The sequence below is a fragment of the Melopsittacus undulatus genome, chromosome 4 (genome assembly GCF_012275295.1).
Source record: "Melopsittacus undulatus isolate bMelUnd1 chromosome 4, bMelUnd1.mat.Z, whole genome shotgun sequence".
In the NCBI taxonomy this organism is placed as follows: Eukaryota; Metazoa; Chordata; class Aves; order Psittaciformes; family Psittaculidae; genus Melopsittacus; species Melopsittacus undulatus.
The window spans coordinates 112,203,060-112,227,747 of NC_047530.1; the positions used below are offsets into that span (position 1 = coordinate 112,203,060).

The 24,688-nt window shown below is 55.6% G+C and overlaps 1 protein-coding gene across 2 annotated transcripts in view; it reads left to right on the plus strand.

The window, feature by feature from the left end:
* The first annotated feature begins 246 nt into the window (after positions 1 to 246).
* Positions 247 to 24,688, plus strand: part of PWWP2B (PWWP domain containing 2B) — a 37,837-nt gene continuing 13,395 nt past the window's right edge. Inside the window, exons 1-3 of one of the 2 annotated variants that reach the window (XM_034062427.1) lie at positions 247 to 464; positions 7,056 to 8,703; positions 18,206 to 18,700. In XM_034062427.1, coding sequence (XP_033918318.1) covers positions 334 to 464; positions 7,056 to 8,685 — 1,761 coding nt within the window. In that variant the 5' untranslated portion in view covers positions 247 to 333 and the 3' untranslated portion in view covers positions 8,686 to 8,703; positions 18,206 to 18,700. Of the gene's footprint in view, positions 465 to 7,055; positions 8,704 to 18,205; positions 18,701 to 24,688 lie in introns of those variants that run through there. The other variant, XM_034062426.1, reaches the window with a different exon arrangement.

The following is a 24,688-nucleotide window of genomic DNA, read 5'->3' on the forward strand; positions in this document are numbered from 1 at the left end:
CAGTGGAAGGGGTCCCTGCCCCTGCCCCTGCCCCTGCCCGTGTCCGTGTCCGTGTCCGTGTCCGGTGCCGCAGGAGCGGTGAGGTCCGCACGGGGTCACCGGATGCTCCCGATGCGGGGCTCTGCGTGCCTGCGGCGCGGCCGCCAGGGGGCGCTCTGACGCCACGGTTTAGCCCCGCCCCTCCCGCGCACGTGCGCGCGGCCCCGCCCGGCGGCGCGCGGGGGAACGGTGCCGTGACGTCACGCACGCACGCACGCACGGCGGCCGGGCGCTCCGTGAGGTCATCGCGCGGCGCGGCCCCGGCGGACCCCTGTGAGGGGGCTCGGCGGCGGCATGGCGGAGGTGCCGCGGGCCGGGGCCAGCGTGGCCGTGCTGGTGGAGCAGGCGGTGAACGACACTCTGGTGGTGACCCTGAGCCTGGGAGAGCGCCGCTTCACCGGCGTCCTCATCGACTGCACCAAGAAGTACGCACCGGGAGCGGGGGGGGAGCGGGGTGCACCGGAGGGGACCGGAGCGGGGTCCTGTGCCTCGCGCTTTGTGCGCCCGGCCGGGAACAAAGCCCCGGGGTGAACGGGGCCGGGCGCTGAGCCCCTGGAGCCCCGCGGGGCCGCAGGGTCCCGGTGACCGTGTCCGTGTCCGTGCCCTGCTGCGGGCACCGCCGACCTCGTGCCGCATCGGGAGCGGCTGCGGCCTGGCCCCGGTGCCCTGGGCGACCCCGCGGGTCCGTCCTGCGGCCTGGTCACCGCTCCGGGGCTGTGCTGCAGCCGGGTCACTGCGCCTGTGCCGTGGCCGCAGTACCGGGGTCTCTTGGCTCGGTTTCCCGTCCGGCAGCGGCTGCAGCAGCCCAGGGCCTGTGCCACGGCCGGTGCCGAGGGCCCGTCCTTCAGAAGGACGGGGAGCACCCACACGGGAACGCTTCGTCTCAGACCGCCCCGACCTCTAACGCCCCTCGCCGGTAGGTGCAGCCGCTCCAGGGCTGACACCCGGACCCGGGGCTCCCGTCTGGGTCGTGCTGAGGCTCAGGGGTTGGTTCCTGCCTGCTCGGGGCCGCGTTGCCGGGTCAGAGCCGATGGGTGCTCCCCAGTGTGGCTCTGTGCCTCCCCTCAGCAGCAGCACAGAGCAAGGCTGCCCAGCCACATTTACACAGCTTGCTTAGCTTCATGTGCCCCCCCGAAAACTGGAGCCAGATCCTGAGCAGTGAGCTCCAGTGGAGCCTCTGAACCCGGCCTGGTGTCCAGTTCCAGCCAGCACGGCGGCACAAGGCACGAGTTCCAACTGGTGCCTTCCAACATTCCGGCTGTGTTCCTCCCCGCTGCCAGCGTGTGCTTCTCATACCTGTTTTCCTCCCTAACCTTTCTCCATGATTTCTTTTTCCTTCTTTCTTCCCCCTGCGGATCCCAGGAATGACCCAATGGGTATTTCCTCCCAGGCTTTAAGAAGCTTCTGGAGCCCTGGATTACTGGTCTCTGCTGGGACAGGAGATGGCCCATGGCTGCCATGTCGGGACAGTGGGATTGTCTCTGAGGTTTGGTTCTTGTTCTGCTGTCATCCCATCAATCAGGGGACCTGCAGCTCAGCTGGGGGCTGCCTGGACCCATGGTGGGGATGCTGTGGCTGCATCCTCCCCATGGTCACGGAGGGCAGAACAAGGAGGTGTTGATGTGGTTTGGCTCAGGGGCAGGAGAGCTGCCCCATTGCCTCCCTCCTGCCCCGGTAACTGTGGTCTGTAATGGTCGCATTCATCTGTGGCAGAGGTGAGCCCCAAGGTCACACAGGGGTGGGATTGATGCTGCTCCCTCTTGTCACCTTAACAGCAGCTGACACCTTTGTGTGGTGTTCCATAGCCCATCGGTACAGCTGCACTGCAGAGGGACAGGGGAGCAGCCTCAGCTCAGGGTGCCCCCCTGGAATGGGCTCCTCAACGCTGTGTTTGAATCCTCTCCTCAGCACATCCCGCTCTCCATTGCCCTGGGAAGGGGACAGCTCTGCTTCCAGGAGCCTCTTGCAGCACTGGGGGAGCCTTTCCCCTCTCTGGGTGTTCTGCCTGTGAGGCTGTGACACGTGGTGGCCAACACGTGGCTGCAGAGCTGTGAGCTCTGCTTGTGGCTGTCAGCAGGCAGTGTTGTGTGTGAGGTGAGGTCTGTGGACAGAGTGAGTCTGGGTGAGCATGAGGAGCAGGCTGAAAGCCACATTCTCCCCTGCTGCAGCCCTGTGTTTGGAATGTGGAGGGAAGAAGGAATCCCATCCCATGAACAGCAGGATGCAGGTGTCTGTCTGCTCGTGGTTGTTGTGTAAAGGTCGAGCTGCGTCCCAAAGGCAGCAGGAATTTGTCAGCTTGGTTCTGAACTCTGAAGGCCCCAAAACTAGTTCAGAGGTTTGGCAGAGATGTTTTCCCTGCTCCTTCATATTGTCCTGCTGATGGAGCTGTGACCCTCAGTGGCCTGTGCCCTGTGTGGAGGTTGGCATGTGCTCTGCCTGTACCTGCCAGGCAGCAGTCAATGCCATGTGGTAGTGCTGCTCCACTGGAGAGCTGGGGCTCTGTGGGGCTGGCAGCAGAGGAGCAACCAGAGTGTGCTTTTTTACCAGTCCACAAAGAGGGGAGAACCCCCGAAGGGAGGGCAGTGGGGGCTGTACAGTGTCTGTCTTTATTCTGTGTTTTAAGCTGGCTTTAGCATTATGCAGGCTCAGTGCAGAGTGGCTGGAAAGCTGCCTGGTGGGAAAGGACCTGGGGGTGTTGGCTGGATGCATGTGAGCAGCCTGTGCACTGGCAGCCAAGAAGCCCCCAGCACCCTGGCCTGTATGAGCAGCAGTGTGGCAGCAGGGCCAGGGCAGGGATTGTGCCCCTGCATTGGGCACTGGGGAGGCCGCACCTCGAATCCTGGGTTCAGCTCTGGGCCCCTCACTCCAAGACAGAACTTGAGGTGCTGGAGCAGGGACAGGGAAGGGAATGGAGCTGGTGCAGGGCCTGGAGCACAAGAGATGGGGAATGGCTGAGGGACCTGGGGGTTCAGATAGAGAAGAGAAGGGTCAGGGGGGACCTGATGGCTCCCTCCAAGTGCCTGCAGGAGGATGGAGCCAGGAGGGGCTGGGCTCTGCTCCCAAGGAACAAGGGATGGGACAAGAGGAACCGGCCTCAAGCTGCACCAGGGCAGGTTTAGATGGAGCTGAGGAACAATTCCTGCCCCACAGGGTGCTCAGGCATTGGAACAGGCTGCCCAGGGCAGGGCTGCAGGCACCGGCCCTGCAAGGGTTCACACACTGGAGATGAGGCCTCAGTGCCATGGGGCAGGGGTGGCCTGGGCAGGGCTGGGGTAAGGGTTGGACTGGGTGAGCATGAAGGGCTTTTCCAACCTGGTTCATTCTGTGATTCTGTAGCCCTGCTCCTGGAGCCTGCACCTGCACCTCCAGAGCTGCACAGCACTCCTGCTCACCAGCACATTTAGATGCATTTTGACTGCAGTTGCAGTGTTTTCCATAACAACATGTGGCAACTTTGTTGCAACTTAAAATTAGTTATTTTTTAACTATGCGTGAGTACAAATCAGAGGCTGGTGTCTGCCATTCCAGGCAGAGCTTGGATTGAGGTAACTTGGTCCATTTGGCTATTGCTGTCCCAGAAGGAGGTGTACAAAGAGGATGAAATCTCATCCCACAGTATTTCCTGCTCCTCGTCATACCCGCACAGGCAGCAGTGCCTCTGATCCGCCAGCTCAGGCACCTTCATTTAGCTGGATGGGTTTAGATCTGCACAATCAATAGTGACAGTAAGTGGAAGGAACACGTGAACTGCATCCAGATGTGCGGAAGCATCTGGGGGGTGTAGGAAGGCTGGTGAAGCTGATGTGCTGCTCCTGGAGGTGATGTGGAGCTGATGCTTCTCCCGGTGCTGTGGGTGTCAGCTGAAGTGTTTCATGCTCCACAGGGGGTGGGAAGGCTCTGGAGCTCAATCCTCTTACCAGGAGCTGTGCAGGCAGAGGGATGGCTGCAGGCTGGGCTGGGGGGAGCGTGGGTGCTGCTCAGGAGCCTTTTAGTGCATCCCCACCAGGAGCAGGGAGTGAGGAAGAACACAAGAACCAAAATCAGCCATAGGAGAAGGTGCTTGTTCACAGGGTGCTCTGGGTGCTGTGGGTGCTGCAGGGACAAGAGAAGAGGTGTCTGTTGGTGACTTCCCTGGAGCTGTTGTTCTTCCCCCTGCACCTGAGAACAGGACCAGGGTGCACACAGGCTGATGGGCAGGTGGGAAAGAGGGCAGAACTCCTCTTACCTCTGCACAGAGCTGGCCTGGTAGGTAGGCAGACTGGAAATGGGGTGATTGCTCAGCAGAACTGCTTTCCTGGCCTTTGGAGGCACCAACAGTAGGAAGTGAAAGAGATTGAGACTCCCTGGCAGCAAGTGTCCATCACCCATGTGCACCCATCAACACCCCAGCACACCAGGTAACCCGTGGCCATGTGTGGTGTGCTGGGGCACCCGTGTGGTACCCAGCACAGGTTCCTGGTGTGCTGGGGTCCTGAGGCAGTGAGGAGGGAGCTGTGTGCTCCACTGTGGGGGGTCCCAAGCCACAGCGGGCAGGATTTGGCTGCATGTCCCACCATCCCAGCACCCTGTGCCATGGCAGTCTCCTGTTGGATGCTGCAGTGGGATGCAGGATGCTGTGCTGGGCCACCAGTGTGAGCAGTCCTGCTGCTCCAGCGTGATGAGCAGGATTTGTGGACAGCTGTGGTCCTCCAGGACAGAGCCACTGCCTGGTCCTGAGGAAGCTGCTGCTGCCGAAAATGAATCCTGGTGTGGCCAAACCCATAAAGTAACCAAAATTCATAGCCAGAGCTTTGGAAGTGACACCACTTTCAGTTGTTTTATGAATGATGCTGACATCTCTGGCTGTACAAACTGTGCTCACTTCATTGATTGTCATTTGAAAGACACCTACACTCTCAGTTGTCTCTATTTAAAAAACCCTCTTGGAACAAACCAGTTTTGTCCCAAATTCTGCGGTTTCAGCAGTTTGATCCTCCCCACTCAAACTTGGAGCTTCCCAATTCAACTGACCTGGCAGCTGAGCAGCAGGTCCTGCACTCTGGCTCTGAATGATGGCACAGGGCTTTGCAGGGCACAGGTAGCTCTGGTGGGTTTCATTTCAGAGAAGGGCCGTGAGTTGGTACCAGCATCAGGCTCCTTCCTGCTGGCTTGGTTTGTGCACAGCTATTTTTAACCTTGGTGGGTGTCTTCCTGGAGATCAGGTGAGAGAGATGCAGTCTGTGTTTGCCTGGGAGAAGGAGGGTGAAGCTGGTGATCAGAGCCACAGCGAATGGGATCCATGATCCCCATTCTCCCGGGATCTGCTTAAAAAGCCCTGCTCTGTTTTGTGTCTGGTCTCAGATGAATGCTCCAGGGATGGAGGCACCTCCTTGCCTGTGCCTGGCCAGGTTGGACACAGGGGCTTGGAGCAGCTGCTCCAGTGGAAGGGGTCCCTGCCTGTGGCAGGGGTTGGAGCTGGAGGAGCTTTAAGGTCCCTTCCAACCCAAACCCCAGTGTGGGATGCTGTAGTTTTTAGGGTCCTTCCCACCAGAAAGCAGTGCAGCCTGAGGCAGAGCTGGGCACTGGGTGCTGCTGTGGAGGGAGGAGGCTCCTCTCCATCCTCTTCCTCTCCATCAGCAAACCTGCAGCAGTGACTCTGTGCTCCTCTTGCTGAGGGGATGTGTGAGTGAGGGGAAGCCATCAGCACCCTTCTGCTTAAATGGCTGCCAGAGTCCTCTCTAACACCAGCAAGAAACCCCTCCCTTGCCGGAGGAAAGGCCCTTCCTGAGGGCTGGAGAGAGAACCATGTCCTGTGAGGAGGGCTGTGGGAATGAAGTCTCCTGAATGGCAACGTGTGTTCGGTCTGTACCTGTTCCCATCTCTGGCTGCTGGGGGGCTCACCCATACAGTACTGTTACTGGGAATGCTGAGACCCCTCGCTGGCCGTGTGCTGTGCAGAGCTCTCTGGGCAGCCAACACTGCTGGCCTGAGTCAGTGTTCCAGGGCAAATATTTGTGCAAGTGCTGGCTGAGCACAATGGCTCTGGTGTCAGGCCAAGGGCGTGAATTCTGGTGCAGAGCCCCAGAGCCACGAGTCACACTTGTGTTTCAGAGGGTTTGCTGTTGGCACTGCCTGTGCAAGACACTGAACCCAGGCCTGGCCAGGCTGCCATGGGCCTTGGTGTTGAACAGTAGCAGCTCATCCTCAGCCTTGCTGTTCTGTGACAGCACTGTGTATCCCGTATGTTAACAAACCAAGTGCTATGTGGCATTGAGCAGTGCTGGGGACTGCTGAGCCTGTGGCTCTGGAGTGCAGGTTACCCACCTGACCCGAGATGTTCAGGCTTCAAGTGAGAAGCTGGAATATCAGCTGTGCAGGTGCAGGTAGGGAAGGCAGTTTCATAGCTCCCAGAAGGTTGGCATGATCTGATCACAGCGCTCCTCCTGCCTCAGCACTGATAAAATAGACTTCTTAGAGCAGACCTTTGTGCAGGGTGCTCATGGAAGCAGAGATTCTGATCTCCACACTTCTGGCAGGAGAGTAGAACCCTTTCCTCAGTTTGAAATGCTGTGAGCTTATCAGTGGCAGAATCTGCTGCCTTGTCTTAGGAGTCAAGGGAAATAGCAGGGACAGGAAAGGGGAATGGCTTTGACCTGCCTGAGGGGAGACTGAGCTGAGCTCTGAGGCAGAAGCTGTTCCCTGTGAGGGTGCTGAGGCGCTGGCACAGGGTGCCCAGAGAAGCTGTGGCTGCCCCATCCCTGGCAGTGCTCAAGGCCAGGTTGGACACAGGGGCTTGGAGCAGCTGCTCCAGTGGAAGGGGTCCCTGCCCGTGGCAGGGATTGGAGCTGGAGGAGCTTTGAGGTCCCTTCAACACAAACCAGTCTGATTCTATGAAATGTGTGTTCTCAGTGAGCTGCAGCTGTGGGAGGGCTGGTCTGACAGCAGCATATTTGCTGGGCACAGTGTTCCCAGAGAGGCACCTTTCAAGCATCTGACTCTGTGTCTCTTTCCCTCCCTGTCCTTCTCACCCATTCCAGGTCCGGCTTGTTCTGCCTCCCGTCCTCCTTCCCCAAGCCTGAGGAGCCTCCTGCAGACGCCTGCACTAACGGGGTGGCTGCTGGAACTGCTGTGCCAGCGGTGCCGGTGCCGGAGCCGGTGCCCGCGGCAGAGAAGCCCCCCCCAGGAGCCAGTGATGAGCAAGTGCCGCCACTGCTGCCCCCCCCCAGCCTCCCCCCGTACCCCCCGTACTTCGAGGGCGCCCCGTTCCCGCGGCCGCTGTGGCTGCGGCACACGTACCACCAGTGGGTCCCGCAGCCGCCGCCGCGCACCATCAAGAGGACGAGGCGGCGGCTGTCGCGGAACAGGGACCCAGGCAGGCTCATCATGAGCACCATCCGGCTGCGGCCGCGGCAGGTGCTGTGCGAGAAGTGCAAGAACACCCTGAACCCGGAGGACGCCGGCGCCAGCAGGCAGAGCGTCAAACCCAGGAGGAAGCTGAGCATCCAGGACAAGGAGCAGAAGAAGCACAGCGATGCTGACTGCATGGAGAGAAGGAACAAGAGGGAGAAGAGAGAGGAGGACAAGTTCTCTGGGGAGCTCGTGCACCGAACACCCGTCATCAAGATATCCTACAGCACTCCACAGGGGAAGGGTGAGGTTGTCAAAATCCCCTCCCGGGTGCACGGCTCGGTGAAACCCTTCTGTGCAGAGCGGACGGTGCAGAACGGAGGGGAGGACCAAGAGGAGAGCAGGGACTCTGAACGGTGTCGAGAAACCAAATGTTTCCTGGACAAGTCAGCAGGCAGCCAGCTTGCTTCCATTCCAAAGCTGAAGCTCACCCGGCCAGTGCATTCCAGTGCGGATGTCCCACCCCCAAAGATCCGGCTCAAGCCCCATCGCATCAATGACGGTCAGAGTGTTTCAATCTACAAGGCAGAACTTATTGATGAAATCAATGTCCTTCAGAACAGCAGGGAGTCCAACCCCAGCGCCTTCTACAATGACGAGGCCACAGACAGAAGTTTAGCTGAGGTGTCTTCAGGGAGTTCAGGTGAAGATGAGGACTTTAAAAGGTTTCCCCAGGGTAAAGATGGACACGATAACTTGGCTTTCCTAATGAATTATCGTAAAAGAAAAGCAGACTCTTCTAGCTTGTCAGTGTGTAGTAATGACAGTCTGGATGAGTCCAAGTCTTCCAGCTCAGAGGTAACATCTCCAGAGATGTGTGACTTTCTGCCGGGGGATGATGCATCTGTATCCTCATCTTCCAAAGATGAGCGTAAAATGGTGCCGCCGCTGACGGTGCGGCTGCACACCCAGAGCGTGTCCAGGTGCGTCACAGAGGACGGGAGAACTGTTTCAGTGGGGGACATAGTTTGGGGTAAGATCCATGGGTTTCCGTGGTGGCCAGCGCGTGTTCTTGACATAAACCTCAGCCAGAAGGAGAACGGGGAGCCCTCGTGGCGAGAAGCTAAAGTGTCCTGGTTTGGTTCTCCAACGACTTCGTTCTTGTCTGTCTCAAAACTCTCTCCTTTCTCGGAGTTTTTCAAACTGAGGTTTAACCGCAAGAAGAAAGGGATGTATCGGAAAGCTATCACAGAGGCTGCCAAGGCCGTGGAGCATCTGACTCCAGAAATCAGAGATCTCTTAACGCAGTTTGAGACATAACTTTGCCTCCAGTATCAGGTGAGTGCTTCAGAGCTAACGCTCCCCATGGAAAACCCCCTCGTGTGTTTTAATCCACATTGTGCTGTTTGTTTGCTTCCACTTTTCCATAAATCCCGAGGCTGACAGTTACTAAGTTCCCGGCTGTTGGTTGGTGCTGGTGATTTGAGAGGGGGTAAGAAGCTTTAGTTCAAAACCTTTGGGGGGACCATGGGAGCTGGAACCCAGAGAGCGTACCAAGAAGTGGACACGCGAGGAAGCAAGCGTCAAAGAGCTAATAGAACCATAGAATAGTTAGGGTTGGAAAGGACCTTTAGATCATCCAGTTCCAACCCCCCTGCCATGGGCAGGGACACCTCACACTAAACCATATCACCCAAGGCTTCATCCAACCTGGTCTTGAACACTGCCAGGGATGGAGCATTCACAGCCTCCCTGAGCAACCCATTCCAGTGCCTCAGCACCCTCACAGGAAAGAATTTCTTCCTTATATCCAGTCTAAACCTCTGCTGTTTAAGTGCCATATACAGGTGGATGCAGCAGGTATTGAGGGTGTTTTGTATGGGTCAGAACTAATCCTGTGTGCCTGGAGGGTGAAGAGCTGCCAGACTTTAAATTTCTGGGAAATAGCTTTTGGTTCAAAGAACTAAAGCTCTTCTTGGAGCTGAGATTATATTTATCATTCCTAGGTACTGGTGCCCAGCAATTACCCATAGCAGCTGAGGCCCTTGGAGGCCCTTTGCTCCACTGCAGTTTCTCTGACCCTCCAACATGACTGTATGTACTGAAGGGACAAGAGGTAATGGCTTTAAACTGAAACAGGGGAAGTTCAGGCTGGATCTAAGGCAGAAGCTGTTCCCTGTGAGGGTGCTGAGGCGCTGGCACAGGGTGCCCAGAGAAGCTGTGGCTGCCCCATCCCTGGCAGTGCTCAAGGCCAGGTTGGACACAGGGGCTTGGAGCAGCTGCTCCAGTGGAAGGGGTCCCTGCCTGTGGCAGGGGTTGGAGCTGGAGGAGCTTTAAGGTCCTTCCAACACAAGCAATGGCTGTGAGTCTATGATACAGATTTCTTATGAAGGTGTTTTATGGCTCTCCAGGATAGTCATACCAGAACCCAGCCTCGACTGGGGAACCATTATTCAGTGTTTCTCCCAGCACGTGAGGTTTTGTGCTGAAGTGTCCATGGTTGCTGGGGAACAGCCTGGATCGTCAAATGAAATCTGTTTGGGCTTCACCTCTTTGTTTAAGGACAGGCAGATGTGGGGCTGTTCTTTGTAAATGCCTCCACGTTTGCTGCAAGCATGGAGGGGGATGGGACTCCCTCTCTTCAAACAGTCAGAATTGCCCAGGGTGAAAACCTGGTACCTAAACACACAGGATGTGGTGTGAGGGGAATAGCAACACATCTGGAGTTCCGGTGATGCTGCCTGCACTGCAGTGCCCTCGGTGAAGTCCACGTGGGAAATCCAGCAGCTCAAATGGGATCTGGAAGCGTTTCACAACCTTGAGCCATCACTGTCTGCACAAGACATCCTCTGTGATACTGCTGAATAAGGGGAGGGGTTAACTCCTTTCTGAAAACCATAATCAGTCATTAGGAGGAGTCTTGTTCTCAGAGGTCTTGCTTTATACAGGGGGTTCGTTATGTTGTCCCCCAAATCTTTCTGCTCTTTTTCATGTTTGAAGGGCTGTGTGTACCCAAGCCAGCAGTGCTCCTGTTGTAGGCTGTTCTTTATCTCAGCAGTGGGACTGTGATGGTCACTGTTTGTGTAATCCTGGAGGGAGAAAGGGCTTTTTTTGTACCCTCTGTCATGGGACTTCACTGTTTGCTTGAGTGTAATGAAGGACTTGCCTTGTCTGAGTTACTGCTCCAACTCAGCACGTCTGGATGTAAGTGTGGTATATTCATCCTGTGTGCCCAAGGTGTCTGGGAAGCTGGATGTTCAAGCGAGTACAAATGTAACTGCGGCAGCAGCGTTTAAGCTTCATCCTTAATTTTGGCCCTTCGAATGCAGTTTAACTCTGGGTAAAGACTTCATTATATCAAGAGCGTTTGGATTGCACCCAAATTCCTATTAGCTAGATCTGGAGTATAAATAAACCTGATGCCCAGAATGTGCTGTCCTTGCCAGTGGGAGAATCATGGTCAAAATCTATCGCTCCTTTATGGACAGTGCTCTATTTAAAGGAGCAGCAGAGCCTCATCCTTCTGAGCTGTCCTGGCTGTGTGTACGTGCAGCTTGGGAAGCACTGTTACTGACAGCTCTGCTGGGCTGCTGTGCCACATCTGGTGGCCTCTGTGGGGGGCAAGGGGCAAGGGGAGCAGCAGCTCGTGCTCAGCAGTCAGATTGGCTGTGCCAGTCCATGTGGAGTAGGAAAGTGTGTGGCCAAGAGGAGCCCAGAGTCCAGACTCTAAGTTGAACTGGGAGGATGTTTGCCTGGTCACACATTAGCCTAAGGAAAACACTGCCTGTGCTTACCGGTAGGACCAGTGCAGATGTGGTGCTGGTGGTGAGAGCTGGGCACAGGATGCAGGGTGGAAGGCTATAGGGCAGAGCCTCAAGAAGGAGTAAACCTGGGTTAGTGCAGGCACGGTGGGTATCTGAGCTATAGGTACAGAGAAGGGGCAGAGCAGGTCTGTAAACTGGGGGAAGGAAGAACATGTTGAGAATGCCAAGAAGAAGCTGCTGGGATAGGCTGCACTAGACCAGACCCTTCCTTCCCTCCATGCTCTTCAGCCAAACCTCTGCTGTCCATGTAAGTACATTTAACACGTCACCATTGCAATGGCCTCCTTCAGCTGGCTTTCCACAGGTGATGGTCTCTACAGGTGTCTGAGGGAAGCTGCCACCAGTCTGCAGGTGCTGTGGTAGCTGCAGAAACAGCTGCAGTTGCTCAGAACTAGAGCAGCAAAACAAAACTGTGCTGCATGTGCCACATGTACATGGGTTCTCGGTGAGCCCAGGGTGTGCAGTGTTCAGTACATCACTTACACATCAACTCCTTGTTTCAGAGACCTGCCCTGTTCCTAAGTCTCTCCATTCAGGAGGATTGAACTTCATCGCTTTCCTTGAATTTCCCTAAGCGGAACTGAAATGTTCCCTTCAGTTGCTCATCAGCTCTTCTTTCCTGAAGGATACAGCTTCGGTTTTCACTAAGGCTTGCAATTCCCAGGTCCCAGGAGCACTGTGCCACTTGGGCTGCATGTCCAGCCTTGTACCTGTTAATGTGGTTTCTCAGAGCAGGCATCAGACTGGTAATATTGCACATTGGTGCTGTAAAATCCATGGTGCTGTGCCTTTGCTGGCAGCATCAGGGCTTGTTACTCTTAGCACAGAGCCAGACCAAGAGCAGTTACTAGAAAAACATACAAACAATGCAGGTAATTCATGGATGCACACAAGTGGAGGCAGCCAGAGCTGGGGTGATCATGTTATGGGTTTAATACTTTGTCCTTATAGTTTTTTGCACAGGAAATACTTTTTTAAGGCCCTGTCACTGATGGGTAAAACCAGGAGCAGCAGGCAGACCAGTGGCCTGGAACTCAGACTGACTCCTGGCTAGAGCAGTGCCAGGACCACAGTGCCACTGAGCATCCTCTGCTGCCACTTGAGGCCTGTGCTGGTGTGTGATGCTGAGAGCCGCACACTGCCGGTGCTGTGCACTGCTGAGGGTGCTGGTCCAGCAGGGATGGGGCACTCAGCAGGCTGAGCAAACCCTGCAGCACTGCAAGGCTGTGCTCTGTGCTCCTGAATGGCTCCTCACCAGATCTCCCTGCCCACAGCCCTGTCATGCACTAAACCGCCTGGCAAATCTGCTTGTGGGTTCTCGTGCACATCTCTGCATGAATCAAGCCTGCAATCTGTGCATGCGTTTGCTTTTACAGCAGGGAAGATCCTTTATTCCTGCTCCCTTTCTTTATCCCTTCTACCCCCGAGCTGTGGAACTGTGACCTGTAACAGAACCATCGGAAGGTTTTGATTTTGCTGCTTCTGGCTTAATAGAGCCTCAGTATCAGTTCCTTTAGCCTTTCATCACCAAAAGCTACTATGTACAGTAAAACCAAAGCCTGTTGCATACTTGCTATATATAGTAAGCTGTAACGTAAAGTTTGGAATGCTGGGTTATGACTTCACCTCCAAAGTTGTTCAGGGCTCTGTATGTGCATGTAGCCAGTGCTGCTTGCCAGCAGTTTGTGAAGCACCATGAAATGACTCTGCTTTTTCCCTTTGCCTCTTCTGCTCTGCCAGGGGCACAAGGGGTGTGTGGCTTCACACAGTGGTGCTTGCTGTGGTGGCTCAGGTTGTAAAAACACCTTCCTGCTCACGTGAAGTGTTTCAGCCCGAAGATGGATGCTTGACATGTTTCTTGGCCTGGTTTCTGGATGGTTCAGTCAACTCACACCAAGCATCCAACTTAATTACTGCTTCTCAGTCTTCCTCCAAACACTGGGAGTCGCGTCTCTGCATACTGATGCAAAGCAGGAGAGCAAGTCTGAAACAGCCTGTGCTGCGTGCTTGGGTGCCCAGGGTGTCTGAGCAGTGCCGCCGGTGACATCCCATTGCTCTGCCTGTTCCCCTTTGCCTTGTGGCTGCTGTGGCTGCATTTGGAGATACACAGATCCATGCTGTGGTGCTGCTCCTGCCTCTGCCGTCTGCTGCCCCTCTGTGCCTCTGCTCCCTGCCCCAGACCCATTCCAGGCCAGGTGCCATGGGCATCCACTGCTGTTTCTGACTGCACAGGGGCTGTGCGAGTGCCCAGGGATGGGCTCTGGTTATGAGAGCTGCAGCAGCCCAAGGAGGTGTGCATCAGCTGCAGGGCTTAGCAGCATCTCTGGAGGCTGCTCTGGATGGAGGCTGTCCGAGCCCATGGGAGCTGGAGGCACTGTGGGCTGTGCTGTGCCTGTGGGCAGTGGGGGTGCCTGTCCCTCCATGTGCTGCCAGCTTGTTTGGTGCCCATTGGATCTGTGCTGGATCTTGGGATACTTACAGAGGAGTGTGCACAGGGGGGCAGGCCCTGCAGAGCAGCCCCATCCACAGCACTGGCTGCTTCCAGGAGGAGGAGAGAGCTCTGGGTAATGAACCTGGAAACTTGTTTCTTCAGAGCTTTAGGAATGAACATCAAAATGGAGTTCCCAGCTTTCCAGGATTGTATTTATTTACTTGTTTGGGTTTTCCACTCCGATGGAGGTGGTTAAACTGCAGCTACATCCCACCTGTGCTCACTGAGCATGGGAGATGGGCAGGGAGGGACCTTGGGCAGGGCTGCAGGAGTCCTCTTGGCAGTGGGTCAGGCTCTAAAGTTTGTCCCAGTTCTGTTGCAGTTAAGCAGCCTGGAGGAGGCTCCTGAAGGGAAAACAGAGCAGCTCCAGTGCCTAAAGGGGCTGCAGGAAAGCTGGAGAGGGGCTTGGGACAAGGGCCTGTAGGGACAGGCCAAGGGGAATGACTTGAACCTGCCAGAACAGGGGAGACTGAGCTGAGCTCTGAGGCAGAAGCTGTTCCCTGTGAGGGTGCTGAGGCGCTGGCACAGGGTGCCCAGAGAAGCTGTGGCTGCCCCATCCCTGGCAGTGCTCAAGGCCAGGTTGGACACAGGGGCTTGGAGCAGCTGCTCCAGTGGAAGGGGTCCCTGCCCGTGGCAGGGGTTGGAGCTGGAGGAGCTTTAAGGTCCCTTCCAACACAAACCAGGTTGGGATTCCACAGTCTCATGTCCAGCAATGATGATGGAGATAGGGCTTAATACCTTGACTTTCAGGAGTGCAGTTCCCACACCCCAGATCTCCAGCTCTCCAGTCAATTTTAAGGTACTCTCTTGCTTCTCCTGGTGCCATCCGTGCCCTGGATCGGGAGCAAGGTGGGATCCTGACCCCTGTCCCTTGTGTCAGGGCTGTGTCTCTTCCCTGTGCTAGGGCTGCCAGGCTGGTCCTAGTGCCCATGGGCAGCGGGAGGCTCTTTGTGTTCCTGTCCCTATGGATGCAGCATGGAGCAAAGGCCCACGTGTGGCTCTTCCACCTGCATGAGTGACTGTGACTCCCCTGGCCTGAGCAGGAGGTCACAGATGCTGCCCTGAGCCTTCCCACATGAGCTCCATCAGCTGCCTGCAGTACCTCTATAGCCGTCTCTGGGGATCCTGGCTCTGAAAGGGAGGAGCTGGGCAGTGTTTTAATGAAGGCTTTTTTCCAGCAAGTTGATGGATTTCTGCAGCAGTTACTGCTTTAACTGCCAGGGCAGTTCCTGTTGAACCTGTGTGAGGTTCATGCTATTGTGGGGTCAGACAGAATTGTTTTCTTTATAAAGCCTGTTTCCTGTGTGCTCTCTGCAGCACAAGGAACAGACTGCAGCAGGATTACTGCCTTGACTTCCTCATGAGTGATGACTTGCTCTGTGTTGACTCACACCAATACCCTGAGCCTTTTTCCATGCAGAAAGCAGAAACCCCTCGAACCCGATGCTGGATGTTCACAGAGGTGCTCAGGTGATGGAGTGGAACAGGGGAGAGCACAGCTGCAGCCTGGATGAAGTCACCTGTGCCCTGCTGCCTGGGGGCCGGAGGTGGTTCCAGCACCCTTCGATGGGTCAGGGATGGCAGCACAGGAAGGAGGGATGGGTTTCCCCAGACCAATGCCAGCAGCAGCCTGAGCTTGTGCTGGGGCTGCCTCACTGCCCTTCCTGAGGGCAGGTGTCTGCAGGAGGGATTGGGGGTGCTGTTAATGGTGTATGAGCAGAAAATACCCCTCGAAGTAAGCTGCTTGGGTGGAGGAAATGAGGCTTCATGGGGCTGGCACTTCCCAACGTGCCAGGACATGCAGGGTAACCAGGGCTTGGTGTGCTCCCAGGGCTGTCATGGCAGAGGGCTCCATGCCACAGCACTCAGCTTCCCAGAGGAGCCGTGTGCGGGATGCAGGAGGTGAGTCCCTGACTCCAGTGTGTGTCCTGGTTTCCAGCTGGAGCTGGTCTGTGAGTGCTGGTGGTGGCAGTGCAGCCCTGGATCACCGGCACAAGCCCCTCAGTGCTGTGCTCATGAAGGCAGAAGGCCCAGGCCTGGGGTGCAGCCTGTGCCATGGAGGGGTGCTAAGTATGTCCTGTGCCTTGTCCTGAAGTGTCCAGGCACGGACCCCTGGGCAGGGCAGAGCTGGAGTGAGCAGGGTCCCCATGCACCAGCAGGCTTGGGATGCTGTAATCCCAGCCTGGTTTGTGTTGGAAGGGACCTCAAAGCTCCTCCAGCTCCAACCCCTGCCACGGGCAGGGACCCCTTCCACTGGAGCAGCTGCTCCAAGCCCCTGTGTCCAACCTGGCCTTGAGCACTGCCAGGAATGGGGCAGAGATCTCAGCAGATAAATCAGTTTTCTGCACTCTGCCACAGCTGTAAATCAGAATCTGTGAATGGCTTTATTTGATCCAAAACTTTGGGGTTTTATATGAATAAGCACTTGGCTTCAGAGCTTCCTTGGCTTTCCTTCTGACATCCAGCTCAGCACATGGGCTGCGGGATCATGCCATTGTCCTGAGTCAGTCGGCCTGTTATGTGTTGATTACTCACATGTATCGATGCTGCAGCAGTGTCATGTTTGATCTCCAGCATGGAGCAGCGGCTTTTGCAGGCCCAGGGAGGTTGTGAATGCTCCATCCCTGGCAGTGTTCAAGGCCAGGCTGGATGAAGCCTTGGGTGATATGGTTTAGTGTGAGGTGTCCCTGCCCATGGCAGGGGTTGGAACTGGATGATCTTAAGGTGCTTTCCAACCCTGACTATTCTATGATTTAACAAATCCCCCAGGTTCTCCAGCAGGGAGTGTTGGCACTGCCATCGCTGTGTTGCTTCTCCTGGGTGCATGCTGGAAACTCCTGGTTCTGCTCCTGCTTGTTTAGAACAGACCGTGAGCTCTGCAGGGGTTGCCTCTGGGGCTGCAGAGCACTGTGTGTCCAGGACGTGCGCCCATCCATCCACAGGCACAGAGGAGGAGGTTTGGCACTGCGGGATGTGGCACATCTGCTGTTCTAAAGCACTGTGAGGTTTGCCATTAGCACCAACTTCCTGCTCCCAGGGAAGAGAATCCCTGATCTTTGTCCCCAGGTCATCTCAGTGGGCAGCCATGGTTCAGCTGCATTACTGTCCCAGATCCCCATCCCATCCCTCTGCCCTGGCGCAGGCAGAAGCCTTCACTGGGGGATGGTTTGGCATCGTGCTCTTGTGCTGCTTCCTTCCTCCAAGTGTGACAATCCCGAAGAATAAAACCTGCCTGAGGGCTTGCTGCTCCTCAGCCTTTTCCTGGTTAGACCAAACATTCCCAAGCTGTAACCTGTCTCTAAGGGTCAGCTTTCTGCAAAAACCATGGGAGGGCTGTTCTGCCCATGGACCTCACTGAGGTTTAGGTAGGTGCCAGGTATAACCTGCGAGTCTGTTGTGTGCTCTTGAAAACCACCATCCATTGGAAGGCAAGTGAGTAGATTCTTCTGCAAGATCAAGTATAAATTTATACTCCATACACTATAGGTAATAGAGCCTTGCTGGGAGTGATCCCAGATTCCTAGGAGTGGGATGGTTCAAGTGCATAAACCTGGTTGCAGTCCTGCTCTGGAATGTAGGGATGAGGGCATTTGTGGTGCACTGGATCAGCTCTTTAGGTCTCAGCTGTATGGTGATACTGCAGATCCTTCTGGATGCTGAGTCTGTGCAGATCTGTGTTGCTTTGGTTCCATGCCCACAGCAGAGCAGCTGCTGCAGTTTCAGCAGCGCTGGGAATGTGATCATCTTCCTGTGTTTGGTGTTGTGTTCTTAGCTTTTATTGTGCTCTGTATTTGTAAGTGAGGGGTTTTTAAAGGTCTTTGATCTTTTGCTTCATAGCAGTAATCCTGTTTGTCAGGAACATGGGTCTGAGCCTGTGTGTCCTGTGCCTGGTTTGGCAGGGACGTGGGTTAGGGCTGGTCTGGCTTCTGAACTGGCTCAAACTGATTTAGATGAGAAATTAGCAAGAAGTTCTTTGACTAAGAATTCATCCTAACTCTGCCTAAGAGCTCAGCTCAGTCTCCCCTGTTCTGGCAGGTTCAAGCCATTCCCCTTGGCCTGTCCCTACAGGCCCTTGTCCAAAGCCCCTCTCCAGGTTTCTTGTAGCTCCTTTAGGCACTGGACACTGTTCTAAAGCCTCCCCTGACCTGGGCACCACAGCAGCAATAGATGTCTTCAGCATTGCAGGTACTTGGAGCAGCTTCTGTGCAGTTTGTTCTCAAGGGGAACATAATCCTATTTCGTAGGCAGTGTTAGAAGAGCAGAGGCAGATGTTCTTCACGTGGTGCGCTGTGCAGGGCCGCGTGGCAGATTAACCTGCAGTAACCCACCCCGAGCGGGGCAGAGACTGGGGATTCATTCTCATCACTGAGCTCCGTATCGTGGCTCTTGCTCCGGGTTTGTTCCCTTGACAAAGCTTGTCCTGGAGCTGTGGGTGCTGCTGGTGCTGGCGCGGGAGCCGGAGCATTCCTGGCTGTGTAGAGGAGAGGCAGGCGCTCCCTAACCTCTCCCTCTCGCTTCCTTCAAGGTCTCAGGAGCCAGAGCCCAGCTGTTCCAGAGGGCCAGCAGTCTGTGAGGAGCCAGGAGAGGCTGCAGGGTCCATGTGCGTGGTGCATCCCCTGCCACACGCTGCTTCCCACCGGGGACAGGCACCGGCAGGAGGCTCTTCTGGTGCGAGGCTGGCGGGAGGTCTGGAGGATGTCTCACCCTAGCATGAGGATTTGACTGGTCCCACAGCAGTGAACTGGGAGAACAGCAAACCCACAACCCGGAATGTATTTATTACGTCAGAGTTAGCTATTCTTGATAACCCCCCAGATTATTGCTGCTGCTGCTGCTGCTTGTTTTACTTACAGATTTCACACACTCGTTCATTTTAAAGCTACCAAACTTTTCCTCAATACCGTACTCCAAGAAGTGTAATTGGAGCAGGAGATGCAATAGAATGAAATCATTGTAGTGTCTTAAGTACCATGGACTCACTTTTGTGTCTATTAAACCTTGGAAGATGTGCAACACGGAACTATGTGGCTGTCATTGCGTGTGTTAACGCTGCTTCGTGTCATTCACTGCAGAGCTGAGAGAACGGGTATGGTCAGGTACGTGAACGAGCTGTCACCAGGTACCTTTGGATGCTGTGTCCCAGTGTGTGCTGTCAGTCACCTGGAACCACAGGCTGGAGCCTCAGCTCATTCTCATGGCTCCAATTGGAGAGTGAATCGATGTTCTGAACTCACCTATGTTCACACCAGGTCAGTGAGTGTCATTTAAGGCCCCTTGAGCACGTGGTGTTGGATAGGAAGGGTTTTCATCCTTACACTTGACTGGAGATGGTTAGCAGGCTTTAAAACCAGAAAACAGCCTACAGGTTTGGTACCAGCTTTAGAGCACAAATGGGTGACAGACTGAAGTGAGCTATGGACAAGCTTTTGAAACTCTTATCAGTTAATTTCTGGGGCTTGGACAAGCTTTTGAAACTCAGTTCATTTTGAGGGTTTGTGTTAGTTTTGCCTTGGATTCCCTCAGTCTGAAAGCATTAGTGTGTGGTAATCTGCGCTTTCTGATGCTGGAGAAAGCAGCTCTGAGCTGTCCCCGCTGGGTGACAGGTTGCCTGCAAGTCAAACGTTGCCTTCAGGCTGCCAGGGTCATTGTGCAGGTTCCTGGTTGTTCTTCCTCTGCTGCAGCAAACACTGTGCTGAGCTCTTGTCCAGTTAGAGGCGAGCAGGCGGGCAGACATCCAAGCTCGTGGTTCCTGGTTCATACTGGTTCATGCTGTGGTCTTTGCGTGTCAGCAGCAGAGGTCAGAGCTTCCCTTTTCTGTTCAACAACAGCAGAGTTCAACAAGAAGAGTCCAGCACCAAACCCTCTGCTGAGTCTCAGGAAGGGCAGGCAGCGATCAGAGCTGTTCCCTCCGCTGGTACCCAGTTAGCTGTGGTGGAAGGCACGCAGGCTGCAGGGCTGGGGCAGGACGTCAGTCTCCCAGGTCCGGCTGTGGCCAACTGCAAACAAGTCAATAAGTTTCCTGTTTTCCAACACCAAGTGTAAAAGGGGCAGTGTGCGGTGAGGAATGTGCTCTGCACCTTGTGTAAGGCTCTGTGCAGGCAGTGTTTACCTGGGCATGGTGCTGCTGTGCACCGAGTGCTCCTGCAGCAAACAGCTCCACCTTTCTTAGCCTGTCCTGGCCCATCTGTCTTCAGGAGTCCCTTTGTGGCTTGTTTCTAGCATCTTCTCGAGCGAGGCCTGGGGTTACCTGGTGGCCACTGAGGTTTATGGGGTTTGTGCTCACACAGTTCTTTATTGTACTAACCCCCTGCCCAAAGCATGGCCACGCTCTCTGCCTGCAGCCCTGCAGCAGTCACCTGAGTGAGGGGCTATGAGCATCCCTCTGGCCACTTCAGAAACAGAATTCAAAGGCAAAGCAGGAATAACTGAATCCCATGCTCAGGAAGAGCATTGTCTGCTCCCGGCTCCAGGGAAGGCTCCTGCCTGCCTGAGGAAGGGCTGCTTGTGGTTGGAGGAGATGCCAAGAGCTACTGGTGAGAGGGCTCAGGGGTGTCACTGGTCCCATCAGGCAGCAGCACCCCTGAGGTCAGTGCTGGTGTGAGAGGGAGCTGGGATACCTCACACCCCCAGCTGCTGACCTGCCCCTCTGCTGTGCTCTGAGACCCCCCTGCAGCCCTCATCCAGCAGCACAAGAGGGACCTGGAGCTGCTGGAGTGAGGCCATGGAGCTGCTGGAGTGAGGCCATGGAGCTGCTGCGAGGGCAGGAGCAGCTCTGCTCTGGAGCCAGGCTGAGAGAGCTGGGCTGGGGCAGCCTGGACAAGAGAAGGCTCCTGAAGGGGAGACCTGAGAGCAGCTGCCAGAACTGGATGATCTTTGAGGCCCTTCCAACCCAAGCTGTTCTATGACATGAAATGGATGGAGAAGGTGAGCTCAATCCCAGCATCTGTCCTCTGATGCTGGATGTGGTCCCAGGATGGAGCTGTTTCAGAGGGGATGTCCGAGAGTTTTTTCTTGCATGGTAGCTTGGCTCTGCAGTCTAACACCCCCCCACACCCCAGCACATGAATGTGCTCTGCCAGATGTCCTTACCCCGGATGTGTGACATTCCTGGCATAGCTGGGCCCTGGAGAAAGCAAACAATGGGCTTGCACTGCCTGGGGCTCTGTGCCAGTGCAGAGGTAAGGGAAAACTGAGCGGTGCCCTGGGCAGTGCCTGTGTCTGCAGGGGAAGGTCAGGACTGGTTTGCTGCCAGTGCTGGGGACAGACCGAAGAGGAATGGAGGCAGCTGTGCTGGGGCCCCTGTTCTGCCTCACCCTGTGCCGTATGGCCTGGCACACGTGTGTCTGTTAGCACTGACAGTGGCAATGCAGCAGCAGAGTGGGGTTCACACAGCTCATGAGCCCCCAGGTTCTGCTGCTTCACTGAGAGCCACTGCAGAGCTTCAGCTGCTGAGGGGAGACTGAGCTGAGCTCTGAGGCAGAAGCTGTTCCCTGTGAGGGTGCTGAGGTGCTGGCACAGGGTGCCCAGAGAAGCTGTGGCTGCCCCATCCCTGGCAGTGCTCAAGGCCAGGTTGGACACAGGGGCTTGGAGCAGCTGCTCCAGTGGAAGGGGTCCCTGCCCGTGGCAGGGGTTGGAGCTGGAGGAGCTTTAAGGTCCCTTCCAGCACAAACCAGGCTGGGGTTCTGGGATTCTATGAAGAATGGCAGAAATGGTGCTTGGGAGGCATGATCGTGGGTCCTGCTCTGAACCAGCAGCTCATGGTGGGTTAAACACCAGTCGAACACAGCATCCCAGCAGGAAGCACAGCTGTGGGTCTGTGTGTGGGAGCTGAAGCCACAGCTCCCTTCACCTCCCTCAAAAGGTGATTCCTCAATGTTGGCAAGGCTTAAAGCCAAGATCTCCAGCAAATTGCTTTCTTTTTGCCTCAGCCATTATTCAGATAAATGAAAACAATTCCTCAGCAGATTCCAGAGCCCAAGCCAAGAGCAGGGTGATGCTTCACTTCTGACCTGCTTTTACAGAGCTCATGGAGAAGTTTCTGGATGTCTGGATATATATATATATATATAACGAGGAGCTTGCATGGCTCTCTGCAGGCTGTCCCTGGCCAGGGGAAAACCTGTGTGGGATGCTGGGAATGGCAGCATCAGGTGTTCCCTGCGGCAGGAGCTGTGCTGGATGTGTGCTGGGACATTCCTTTCTGCCTGGTTGTGAAGGGTTTCCCCCCTCCGCTCCCACCCGTGTGCTTGGCTCTGGGCAGTGGGGTCTGTCCCAGCCCATCTCCATTCCCATTGCACTCCATGTTCATTGCAATCCCTGCTGCTCTGCACTGTGGTGCTGGGGATGTCCTCCTGGTTCCTTCAGCCACAGAGGTGGGTCCTGCAGTGAAGCCCTGCAGGAGCCCAGGGTGGTTTTCAGGTGGGTGTTTGGTTCATTCTGATGTTACCCAAGGCAGGACTGACCCTGTTGGTACTTTTGTAATGGGGCATTTCGCTATTGCAGTGAGTCTGCCGATGAAATGTGTGCTTGGTGCACCTTCCTCCCCCTTGGCCTCATGTCTCATGTGCCTTGAGCAGGTTTTCAGCCCCCCCAGCCCCTCTGCTCCCCACTGTCCCCGTCCAATGCCCCGTGAGCACTGCCCTGACCGTGCTCAGTACCATGGTGTGCACCCATCCCTTTAGATTACATCCGGGCTGGTGCCTGCAGTAGATGTCCCTGCACCCAGTGCCCTGCAGGTAGACAGAGGTTGCCCAGCCGTGCTGTGTAGCACTGCCCAGGCAGGGTCCCTGAGCTGAGCCAAGGGGAAGGATGCTCTGCTGAGCTAGCATGGGATTGTGGCACTTAGCATGGAGGTAGAGAACACCGAGGCACTGGTGGAGATGGAGCTTTGGTGGAGCTGGATGGAGGGCTCAGACTGACAGTGCAGGAGGGTTGGACTGGATGAGCTTGAAGGGATTTTCCAACCCAGCTGATTCTGTGCTCTGATGTCCTGGGTTCAGCAGTAGCAGTCATTTTTCTCCTTGGTAGCTGGTGCAGTGCTGTGCTTTGACTTTCAGGCTGGGAACGGTTGCTGATAGCAAGTATGTGTTGAGTTACTGCTCAAGTGTTTGGTTTGTCCAAGGACTGAGCTTCATGCTCTGCCAGGGAGGAGGGGAGGCCGGGAGGAAGCAGAGACAGGACACCTGACCCAGGCTAGCCAAAGAGGTATTCCATACCATAGCACGTCATACCGAGGATGTAACCGGGAGTTACCCGGAAGGGCTGGAGCTCTGGGGGGATGGAGGAGGTATCGGTCAGTGCTCGGTCGGGCAGGGTGGGGTGAGTTGTGGGTCGGTGGCTGGTGAGGTGTTGTATTCTCTTCACTTGTTATTTGTTTTATCATTATTACTATTATTAGTGGTAGCAGCAGTGATTTGTATTATACCTTAGTTATTGAACTGTTCTTATCTCAACCCATGGGGGCTGCATTCTTTGGATTCTCCTTCCTAACTCTCTGTGAGCTGGGGGAGCCGGGGGGAGTGAGTGAATGAGCTGTGCGATTTGGGTTTAAACCACAACATTTGATGATTCAGAGATGAAGATCGTGACTTCCCTTGGGGATGGCTCTTTGTCAGGCCTGACTCAGACCTTCCCCTGTGCTGCTGCCTGCAGCCGTCACTGGCTCTGCACCAGGCTGTGCTGGGCAGGAGCGGCACCAGGCTCCCCAGAGGAGCCGGGTTTGGCTGTGCAGTGCAGTGCAGTGCAATGCAGTGCAGAGGATGGTGGGACCCCCAGTCCCTGCATGGGGAGACCCCTCCTGCTCGGGCTGCGGAGATGCTGCACCAGCAGCACCGTGTCTGCAGCAGGAGCAGCTGGCATGGAGGTGGTGTCCCCTCCTCCGTACAGGCTGCAGGGGAAGGCTAAAGCTTGGCTTAAGTCACCTTGCTCCTAAATGTGCTCAGCTTTGCTGTTGGCTCTTGCAGGTCCCAGCCCCACCTCCTTGGAAGGGTCTGTGATGGGGACCTGCCGCTGCTCTCACCGGGGGCAGCTTTGTGTCTAAACTTCACCCTTATTCAAGTTAAACTGTTCTCCCCATCACAGATATTAACTACTAGCTATAACCAATGTGTTCCCCCCACCCCCAATTACAGGTGATGGGATTTAGTCACGACCAGGCAGGTAGGATCAGCTCACAGCAGTGATGGATGCTCTGTTTTGGGTGGCATCCCCAGTGTTCCCTTTACCGTGAACCTCCCTGAGAAGCGTGGAAAAGAGTTCTGTTGAGAAGAGCATTTTTTGTGCAGAGCTTTGGGTTTTGCCTTTGCTACCAGTCAGCAAACAGAGCTGCCCGGCTGCAGTAGTTGGAGCCCACGTTCCAGAGCAGGAGGGGTGTCCTGGGGCTGCTCACGTTAGCTGAGCCTCTGCGGATGCCACAGACACTGGTGATGGGAGAGGCTCTGTGGAGGTGTCATTCAAGGTGCTTTTATCTTTGAAGTGCTCAGCAGCAGTTGGGCTGTGAAATGGTGTTTGTGCTCCAAGAGCTCCATCACAGTCACCCTCCCATCAGAGAGGATGCAGGTGTTCCTGCAGGATGGCTGTGCCCTGGGTGCTGGGGCACAACACAGGGATGTGGAACCAGCAGCAGCAGCAGTGCTGTTGCCAGGACGTGTTCTGAGGGCCTTGGTGCAGTGATGCAGGCCCAGCTGTGCTGCAGAGCACTGATGTGGTTTGCTGTGGAAGGGAGGGCTGAGGGGTTCCCGTTGTACCCCTGTTTTTACCATTGCACCAAAGCAACTGCACGAGGGGCTGCAGATGGGATGTGACAAACCCGAGCACGGGCAGGGTGGGTTGATCCCGGTCAGCCCATGGCAGCGCAGGGCATGGGGAGAACTAAATATAGGTGCTGTTGCTTGGTGAGTGTGTGAGTGATGCTGCAAGCTGCTGCTCCCCATGGGCAGCCCTACCCGCAGCGGCTCTCGTGCCACCGGCTCTCGCTCAGGGCCAGCAGCCAAACCCTGCTGGACACCAT